This window comes from Branchiostoma lanceolatum, chromosome 17 (assembly GCF_035083965.1).
Source record: "Branchiostoma lanceolatum isolate klBraLanc5 chromosome 17, klBraLanc5.hap2, whole genome shotgun sequence".
NCBI classification, from domain to species: Eukaryota; Metazoa; Chordata; class Leptocardii; order Amphioxiformes; family Branchiostomatidae; genus Branchiostoma; species Branchiostoma lanceolatum.
In genome coordinates, this window is record NC_089738.1 from 452,035 (window position 1) to 463,198 (window position 11,164).

At 42.1% G+C, this 11,164-nt stretch overlaps 1 protein-coding gene across 1 annotated transcript; it reads right to left on the reverse strand.

Annotated features, from left to right (window-relative positions):
- Positions 1 to 1,658: 1,658 nt before the first annotated feature.
- Positions 1,659 to 5,407, reverse strand: LOC136422392 (uncharacterized). The gene has a single exon (XM_066410135.1). The coding sequence runs from the start codon at positions 2,970 to 2,972 to the stop codon at positions 1,764 to 1,766; it is 1,209 nt and encodes a 402-aa protein (XP_066266232.1). The 5' UTR covers positions 2,973 to 5,407; the 3' UTR covers positions 1,659 to 1,763.
- Between the last annotated feature and the right edge of the window lie 5,757 nt (positions 5,408 to 11,164).

Sequence of the window (11,164 nt, forward strand, 5' to 3'; positions counted from 1 at the left end):
CCTAAGAAAGGGGACTTGCGTCACCCAGACAATTATAGAGGAATTTCTTTGTCAGAAATTGCATCTAAGATTTACAATCGCTGCCTGCTTAACAGAATTCGCCCTGTCCTGGACCCAGTGCTACGTACTAACCAAAACAGCTTTCGGCAAGGTCGATCAACTACTTCTCACATCCTGGCGCTTAGGCGCATAGTGGAGGAGTTGAAAAACTTTGACAAAGAAGCAGTGCTCGTATTTATTGACTTCCGCAGGGCATTTGATTCGATTAATCGTCACAAAATGTTTCAAATTTTGGAAGCATACGGTATTCCGCTGGATGTCGTAAGCGCAATTTGTGTCATGTATGAGGACACCACTGCTGTAGTAATCACTCCTGAAGAAAACGGACGCATTCAGCACTAATACCAGTGTCCTTCAGGGTGACCCACTGGCTCCCTTCCTCTTCGTGATATGCCTTGATTATGCATTACGGTCTTCCATATCCGACACAGAGGGTCTAACCCTCTGTCGTCGTCGGAGCCGACGGCACCCAGCTGAAACCCTCCCTGATCTCGATTTCGCCGATGACATTGCCTTGCTCGAAAACTCAATAAAGTTTGCCCAGAATCTTCTCAACAAAGTGGAAACATCATGCAATAAAATAGGTTTATATCTCAACACTTCCAAGACTAAGTACATGCATTTAAATCCTACAACTGACAGTCTACTTTTAGCCTCCGACGGTACTACAATCGGGCAAGTTTCCGATTTTAAATACCTCGGAGGCTGCACTGATAGTATACATGACAAGAATATCAGGATAGCTCAGGCATGGAGTGCCCTCCACTCATTACACAAAATTTGGAAGTCTCCGATTAGAAAACAAACTAAGACAAAAGTGTTTAAAGCATGTATAGAAGCAATTCTTTTATATGGCTCTGAATCCTGGGTTATGACGACGACACGCTCCAGAAAACTTGATGGCACTTACACGAAGATGCTCCGTGTGATCTACAATACACCATGGTTGAACTGGAAGCACGCTACAAATAAACAGTTATATGGACCATTGCCATATGTCACCTCAGTGGTGAAACGTCGACGGCTGAGTCTCGCGGGCCACGTTGTACGTAGTAGTGAACCAGCGGGAAAGCTTCTGCTTTGGAACCCGGACGCAAACAGAAGGATTGGTCGACCAATCACAACTCTCAAGAAGCTCATAGAAACTGAAACTAATTTGGAAGGACAGGAACTCCTTTCTGCAATGAATGACAAGAAATTCTGGAGGACCAACTTCTCTTGCTGCACCTCGTAAGAGGAGGAACGATGATGATGATGAAGTGACGCATTTAGTCAACACAAAAATCATGTCAATGAGTGAGTGAGTGGGTGAGTGAGTTAAGAAATTGTAGGTATGTATGGAGACCGTGAGAGAAAGTGAGTGAGTGAGTGAGTATTAAGAAATGAAAGGTATGTACATGAATATTCTAGTAACAAAGATGTACAGAAACCATGAAGTAATGAATAATAAAGCCGTAAAAATAAATAGGGATGTGCGTCAAGGGACTTCGCTTTTGTAGATTAGTAACAGAGTGCACCGCCATGGGGACATTTATTTTGCTATGGAACTTTCTGTGTACATGTCACCTACCTTCAGCCAATTAAGTCACCTTAAAGTCTTAAAATTCACTTGAATAATTAAATTATAGTGATCATGGTCTTTGAAGTAACTAGTCCATTGTACATGGTCTCATGAAGAGTTAAGAGGTAGAGGGAAATGTCTCCTAACAGTACAGTTTTGACTGTTGTTGTGTCTCTTTGTCTCGCTGTAGGAAAAAGAAGAAAAGAAAGAGAAAACGGTCCAGCTCAAGTTCGGATGAGGATAAAGGAAACAGAACCAAACAGAAGAAAAGGCGACAACCCTCACCAAAATGGAAGTCAGACAGTGGTTCAGATCCAGGGGTCAGCAGAAGCAATAGTTGTAGTACTAGTACATACAGGGATGGAGGTACAGGGACAGGGCATGGTCGTAGTAGCACTAGTAGTACTGAGGTAGGTACATGGACAGGACATGGTCGTAGTACTAGTACTGATGGAGGTACATGGACAGGACATGGTCGTAGTACTAGTACTGAGGAAGGTACATGGACAGGACATGGCCGTAGTACTGATGGAGGTACAGGGACAGGACATGGTGGTAGTACTGATGGAGGTACATGGACAGGACATGGCCGTAGTACTGAGGAAGGGACAGGGATAGGGACAGGACATGGTCCTAGTACTGATGGAGGTAGTACATGGACAGGACATGGTCGTAGTACTAGTACTGATGGAGGTACATGGACAGGACATGATCGTAGTACTGAGCAAGGTACATGGACAGGACATGGCCGTAGTACTGATGAAAGTGCAGGGACAGGACATGGTCGTAGTACTGATAGAGGTACATGGACAGGACATGGTCGTAGTACTAGTACTGATGGAGGTACATGGACAGGACATGGTCGTAGTACTAGTACTGATGGAGGTACATGGACAGGACATGGTCGTAGTACGAGTACTGATGGAGGTACATGGACAGGACATGGTCGTAGTACTAGTACTGATGGAGGTACATGGACAGGACATGGTCGTAGTACTAGTACTGATGGAGGTACATGGACAGGACATGGTCGTAGTACTAGTACTGATGGAGGTACATGGGCAGGATATGGTCGTAGTACTGGGGAAGGGACAGGGACAGGACATGGCCGTAGTACTGGGGAAGGGACAGGGACAGGACATGGCCGTAGTACAGGACATGGTCGTAGTACTGATGGAGGGACAGGGACAGGACATGGTCGTAGTACTGATGGAGGTACATGGACAGGACATGGTCGTAGTACTGGAGAAGGACAGAGAAGGCACTCAGCAGAATATAGGTATAGCAGGTATGGGAGAGAACAGAACACAGGGCAGGAAAGACAGGGCATGTCTGTAGCAGTGAGTAACATAGGAAAGAAGAGTAAGTATTTGGAAGGGCAGAGCAGTGTAGAGGAACAGGACAGTCACACAAAGGGACAGAACAGACCAGTTGAAGGGCAGGACAGACACATGACAGGACAGAACAGACCTGTAGAAGGACAGGCAAGCCAGTCAGCAAGGAATAGAGATTTGGACAAACAGACTGGGCTGAGAAAGGGACAGAACAGACATTTGGAACCAGAAGGTGAATGTAGTGGAAGAGAGCACAGGTATGTAGAAGGAAACAGCAGACGTACAAACAGATATACACAAGTTCAAGATAGACAGGAGGAAAGACAAAGTATGGCTGTAGAATGGCAAGACAGACATGTGGAAGGACAAGACAGACATACCAAAGCACATAGCAAGTCTGATGAAGGACAAAACAGGCATAGAGAAGAGCGTTATTCTGAAGCACAAAGTGGACATGTGAAAGAGCATGATAGATGTATGGACAGACCTAAAGACAACAGACATGCAGAAGAACAGAGCAGGGATGTATATGCTACAGGACATGGTCGACACGAGGGGCACGGCCAGCAGGTTCACAGTCAGGACAGGTACAGGACACAACACTCCAGGTATAAGGAACAACAAACTCCTGACAGCAAGTCAGTAGGAAACAGGGACAGGAGAAGAAGTGGGCATGGAGGCAGTAGGTCTACATCCCCTGTAACACTAGACTTAAGTCATAAACACAGGGCAGGCAAACACCACAACAACAGGTAACATAGAAATCAAACCAGATTACTGAGGATTAGGGCAGACAGAAAAGTCCACTTCAAGTTAGATCTTCTTTACAGTCTGGATCAAGACAGTTTAACAACCAAGGTTAGATTTTAATGACCTATGACTTTACAAATTGAATGTGATTGATGATGTAAAACTAAGTATGATTTGAATGACAACCATGGCAACTACATGTACTGAAAACTTACAAAATGCACTTCTTAAGTCTTCTTAAGAATACAGTTTGTTAGAACTTATACAAACAAGATTTTGGAAAAGGGTTATTCACAGGGACATTGTTTCATTTGGCTATGTATCTGTTACATGGTTCATGTATCGTATCACTCATTTGAATGTTGAGTTGACACAGTTCCCCTGTACATGGTAAGTTATACTTACAACATTATGTACATTTGATAATTTATAGGATGGGAGCAGAGTAGATAATCTATGAAAGAGAATTTAAGAAAGAGTGTTTGATTACATTAACAACATCGAGACAATGTTCATGCACTTGTGTGGGGAAGTTCTTGACAGCATTACCTTACTAGGATATGACTTCCTCTTTCATCAAATCTACTGACCATAATTATCATTGATAGTCATAGTGCAACTTAAGTGAAATAATTATGTATTATCTAAATGTTATCACCAGTAGTTCAAAACTGCTTTCTGGCCAGCACATTTCTTCTTCTATGGGATTTATGAAATAAGTAATTAAATGATATTAAACTGTAATAACTTTTTTGTGTACATTTTGTTTGTAAACTGTATGTTCTTAAGTATAAATGAGGACAAATTGTATGTTAGCTAATTGACTGCACAAAGTGTCCACAGTATCCATTGATATTGCTTCTAGCCACATTCTATAGAAGGAATTTTATTCACCACAATTGGTGAATGTAGAAGATTTGATAACAATCTATGAAGGCAATAGCTGAAGGCAACATTACCAGGTATGTTGAGTTTAGATTTTTAGAAACAATGCATGTGTTCAGAGATGTACCCCAAAACAGGTGTAACTCCTTATTTTTCTTTTCTTTTCTTTACATGTATTTCAGGAAATGTTTTCAAGAAAATGTACATTTGACTGTAGCTTAAACTCTTTGACTCTTACAATAGGTAAATTCCATGCTAATATTCCAGATTTACAGAAAACCATTTATAATCATGGTGAGTGTGATGCATTTGGAAAAAGTGACAATTTTGAATCAGATAGTCGGGTAGCCATGTTGGTGGGCAAGAGAGGAGCAAACTCAGGCTGACCAAAACAGTATAAATACCCATTTAAATATGCTTACTACTACTACTCATATTATGCTGAAATCATTGAACAGTGCTAGTCGTAGCTTTATGTCACTACTAATAAGAAGAAAAATTCTAGAGTTATTTGGGCTCCGTGTGACATCCAGAGGACTGGACTCACGCATGTTACTTTTTTTATACTTGTATTCATATTTGAGCAATGTTACTCTATTTGAGCTCAGGAATAAACAAAGTTTTAAAAAAAAATTAGATGCATGTTTTTTGTCAGATAGTCTTATTTTATGTATACGGCACATGCTACCCTCTGAATGCCTAAACATATTTTGACAACATGATAGCTGTATTAACAGCTTTGACCATTCAGCATCTTACTCAGTGGGGTTACTGTTACCTCCGTGAAGGAGGTAGACTTCCGACATGGGTACCGTTTCTGTCTGTAGAACATGCCGATTTTGGGCACCGCGGTAGTATTTCTAGATACTGATGATGAATGGTTTATTAAGGTAAACTTACACAAACTGACAGTGGCGGTCAAATTCATGACCGAATTAGAGTCAGATTTACACAAGTATCATAATTAACCGACTAGTTAAAATCTGGTGACATATCTAAAATCATCAAATGTTAGATAAAACAGTACATTTAAAAACCGGAATGTAAGACGACAACAAGGGTCCAACAGTGCGTCATTCAAACAAAGCGTACGTGTGCCTTGCGGTAGTACATGTACATATTTCTGGCTCTTTTTACAATACACATACACATATTATTTACATGTACATATAATGTCATACAATGTCCATCACTTCTTGCAGTTCATTCAGTAACTTAGTCATCGCTGGGATGACACTGGTTATGTATCGTTTAGTCCCAGTGGGTAGCTGGTAGCGTGCAGAGTTTCTGAGTTGCCTGCCATGATGCCGACCGCGGGTAAGGGGTAGCCACTTGGAGAATTTTTGACCGACACCGTCTTCTTAAAAGTAGAGTGGTTTGCAGTATGTTTTTGCAGTATGTGTGTGTTTGGTCTCGTGTTTACGGCTTGGATCATGATGATATTTGGTGTAGAGGTAAGGCCATGTTGATTTGATTATACGAATGACATCCTATGGGGCCCGCAAAACTGATGCGCGCGTGCGAATAAAAAAGTTTGGCAAAAAAAAAAATTGCCTTCATTATCAAACGCACGTGGTGAGGAAGGATGAATAAAAGCAAAGTACAATGTAGTATCCGTTTTCCGATTTTTTGGTGGTTTTTTTTTCATCCTCCAACATGAATTGTCTCATTTTGCAGCAGCTTTGTATGATTTACAGTATGGCTGAAAATTTCTTCTTTCTTTTATTTTGGATGACATCCGTGTTATCAAATCAATATGGTTGAAGGTCGATTATGGGCCTCCTGGCTGCTGTCCTTGGTACTGCTTCAGAACGTCCGATTTCTGTATCCTTTGTCCTGGTCATTCTAAGGTGTTGAAAGGTTTGGTGGCAGGTAGCCTTTGCTGTCATGGTGTAAATTTGGACCCCCTTGCAGCTTGCTCCGGACCTGCAGGGGTGTTTTGTGAAATAATCTTTCAAGGGAGACAACTTAACAAAAAACTGCGGATTTCCATGATATTCCTGTAGCTCAGACAGAGATGTACACATTCGGCTGGCGCAGCCGACCTGTGGCCAGTCTCGCAGACCAGCAGCCAACCACAGCCGATGATGCTCCCAACTGACCCCAACCATGATCCTATGGTGGTCCCGAGGGAGGCTTTGGTCGGCTTTGTTTGACAGGGGCGTCGGGTCGGAAAACATGCGCTAATGAATGGATGATGACAAATAAGACACCTTTGAATTCTCATGAGCTCCATCTTTTCAGATGATCACTGATATCAACTTTATTAACAATGTTTATTAACAAAAAGTTCGTTTTGAATTCCTTCTCTGTTAAGTATGTATAATTTTCTTATTTATTTATTTATTTATTTATTTATTTATCTATCACAATACCGCAACATGGAGAACATCATGTGATAGATCCTTGTTCGTCTCAAATCTACTAGATTCAGTCGCTAAGAACCGTTTGTTTTAATGTGAACATGTGCGTATGCGTGTATAATGAATTATTGTACATTAATAAGTATCTGAGAAAATGTACAGGTTGTCATTTCTGTAATGAGTAAGGCATATTTACAATACGACTCAGTGCAGGTGGGCATATTTTCCAAATCGAACATTTTGTGACTCGTACATTCCATAACGCCGCCCCCATTATCCTAGGATGGCACTGTTTTGCCATGCGACCGCAAAAATTGTTAAGTCCACTTTCTGTTAGGAATCTGTTATGATGACAAAAGACTCTCCCTCCACTTCCCCTTAGCAAAACCGCTACCATTAAACAGCGTTATATTTAATTCACTTTCGCCAGTTAAAGTGCATACACTTTTCCAGCTACGACTTTCTCAGTTGCTTTAACGTCTAAAAGGAAGCAAATTACAGTACTAGTATTACATATTGAAGCTGACTAGAAACAGTTTATTCCATATTAAACTTAAAAAACTTAACATTGCACTTCAACTCAATCGATTACCATTGTTCCAAACTGTTTACTTGCACACAACCATACTGTACCCGTGCACCACTCACCAGACAGAAGGCACTTGCACTCATTTCACAAACTATACTTCAACCATTTCATCCTCACCATAATGAGGTCGCACGGCCAGCTTATTGGAAAAGCTCTTGTTTGTGTTATGTTACTGAATACATGATTAGTCATGCATGCATGGATATGTGCTATAATAATAAGTAGCCGACATAACGTTACAACATTTGCCAACCATCTTAAGCTGGTATCTTATTAGGCTGCGGCAAATCGCGCTAGGAAATGGCACCGACTTTGAGGAGTCTGTACCGATAGGAAATTTCGCCAAATTCGAGGATTCTGCACCAATTTCCCCTCCGGTCACACTGATCATGACCTGCGATGCTTCTGCATGTGACGCCCAGATGCGCCAAACAAAGTGGCCTCGCCCGAAATGTCACAATTTGTTTCGATACAAGATACATTAGAAATAGCAGTGTTGTCACTGAATTAAGAATCATTGTAGAATTTCTTTGCTGAATTGATTTTTTAAATCACAATTTCAGGCGAAAAGTTGCAATTGCTTGCGCCTCTTGTGAGTGTTTGGCGCAATATGGCGCAGTCAAGTGATCATATAAGATGCCCGCTTTGGGGGCGGGCACCCTTTTGCGCATATGAATTCCTTATTCCGTATGGATCCCGGGTCCGTATTGACATTTTTTTTTAGTTATGTAAAGTTTGCTTGGAAGAATTTTTGTCAACTTTAACCCAGCGCTGTGCTGCAGCCATTATCGAGCCGGAAAACGACTTCTTCGGTCGCAAACCTAACGTAAAAAAATGTCAATACGGAACTCATAAGAGATTAATACACGCTCAAGTGTGACCCCCCCCCCCCTGAAAAAACACTGACGTCTCTCCTAACTTGACCTACTGCAGGGTAACGAATATGCCCAGGTTCCTCTTGGTACACAGATGACAACCCCAGAGTTTGTATCCACGAATAAGTACCTTTAACTCAAAACACTCTCTTCATATACTGATACAATCTTTTTGAGGTTTACATTTGTTTGTTATCAGATTGCGAATAAACATCTAAACATCTGTACCGTAAATATACTATATCAGAATTAATAACAACCCCTGTTGATGGCACACATGATTATTGCATAAACCTTTACTACACACGAATATGAATGAACTTAATTGCACAACGACTGTACATCATGCATCATCAGTCAACGTGCTGTCGCTACGACGGGGTTATACCAACCTTTTTGCGGGGTGGCATACCCTTTCGTTGGCTGTCATACAAGACGGGGATGCGCCAGTTCTCCCGTCCGGGTGAATGGTGTAAATCACCGTATGGCTGATACGAGACAGAGGTTCGCCAGGCCTCCATCCGGGTGATTTGTAGTGAATCACCAACTCCAGACAGAAGGATTTGGGCCATCTCACACCGGGGCATGCCCCTACTCCTTTTCGAAAGGTGTGGTGGGTAATATATAAATTATGTATCTATATAGCCGGTGTCACAGGGATTTCGCACACCCCTGATTTTGAACCCCCCGCTAGCGATCTTGCACCCCCCAGCTAGGGATCTCGCACCCCCTCCTCGAACCCCCCTAGGGATTTTGAACCCCCCCAAACATTTCGAAATGTGCTCTGTCTGTGCAGCAATTATATTTAAAACTGCATTTTAATATAATAAAGCCATAGTTTAATGTGGTAATCGAGAGTATTACGTCAAGTTGCTGTGTCTGACAGAACAAACATCTACATATAAGACTACGGGAACCCATGCCCTGGACTAATGTAACGCTACTAGTATTTCAGCATACACAGCGCGATGATGGTGACTCTCTGTGCACGATGATTCGTTGTAATTTTCTTCCTTGGTGCCATGAGGAATGTACGATTAGTTCATAGTTTTATTTCAGTGTTCATAATTGATTTTTTAAATTATTTTAAAGACTTGAATAACATTTTATCATACAAAATTATATCACATATTGAATGGATGACGGGTGTTAAAAACGTGTTTTGAAAGGAAAGCAACTCCGACCGACGTACTAGCTAGCAAGGTGGTCAGGCCGTTCCCAAGTGAAAACCCGAAATCTCTTTGTGCCAAGTAGCCGACAAACAAGTTGTAAAACGGGGGTGTCAGGATCATATCTTGTAGCGATGAATGGGTAACACCCTTGGGTGGTCTCAACATCGCCACAACCCCCAGACCTATATCCAAATCATTCTTAGCGCACAGCTCGCGGCGGAAGCACATCAATCTTTTGCTCCGATCTTTTGCTCCACCAATCTTTGCTCCGAAGTTTTTAGAGAAGGCACACCAATCTTTTGTCCTCCCATCTAGTTCCCTCATGGATGACATACTATATATTCCATTCAGACTGCGCCTTGACACGTCATGCGGTACGTTACCCAGCTATTTGTTTATGTCACGTCGTGTGACATCGTGTACTGACCAATCATGGCGCTAGTATTGGTACCGACGTGCTATAACTTTTCGATTTTTACCTAGTTACGTCCTGTGGTACTTTGCCTATGCATTATATTGAATGGATGACGGGTGTTAAATAGGGTTTTTAAAAAATATTGAAGCCTGGTCCCGTCGGAAAAATGAAAGCTAATGCGGATCTCATTTGCATACATTGTGCAAAAACGTGTATTTCCCTTACCGCAAAAGCTACGGATGTCATATTTTAGATGAAGGTACCTTTAAGAAAGTGTGAATTATGAATGCCGTAACAGAACACATAATATAGTATAGGGCTAACAAATTGATTTGGGGGGGGGGGGGGGTGCGAAATCCCTAGCGATTTTGCACCCCTGGGGGTGCGAGATCACCAGAGGGGTGCGAAATCGCTAGGGATTTCGCAACGGGGGGGTGCAAATTCACTAGTGATTTCGAACCGGGGGGTTCAAATTCACGGGGGGTGCGAGATCCCTGTGACACCTGTATAACCGCCCTTCCTGTAACACACCAGCTTCGCAGGCGCGCGGCGCAGCAGCAGCTGGTTATATTACACCGAACGCCCTGCCACGTAAAACCTTCCCATGTCCAACTGCCCGGGGTTGCATACTATTAGCTTAAAGCTATCTAATGAGGATGCCTCTATGCTACTTGGTGGCAACGAGATGCACTCTATATATGATATATATCACTATCAACTAAACCTAGCAACTAGCTATAAGAGGAATCATTGATAACTTCTAATAGTTTCGTATGTGGGAATAGCGGCATTGTTAATGCCGGTCTCTGTACAAAATGATCTGGAATCTTACTGAACTGCGCCAAATTGCGCAGGAATTCGTTAAGTGGCACAAACTAACGCCAATGACAATGTCATAGTGGTACAGAGACCGGCGCATTTTCTTGAAATAATTTTTCAATCATTGTACATTTGTTTTTAATTCAGTGGCAACACTGTAATTTTCAGTGAAGTTATCTTCTATAGAAATTGAGAATGTAACATTCTGGACTTGCCATTTTGTTTGGCTCATCTGGGTTGCATGCGCAAATACGTCGCACGTCAATGTGAATGCAGGGGGAATTTAGCACACATTCGCAAAGTACGTGCACTTTTCTTGCGCAATTTGTCGCAGTCCGGGC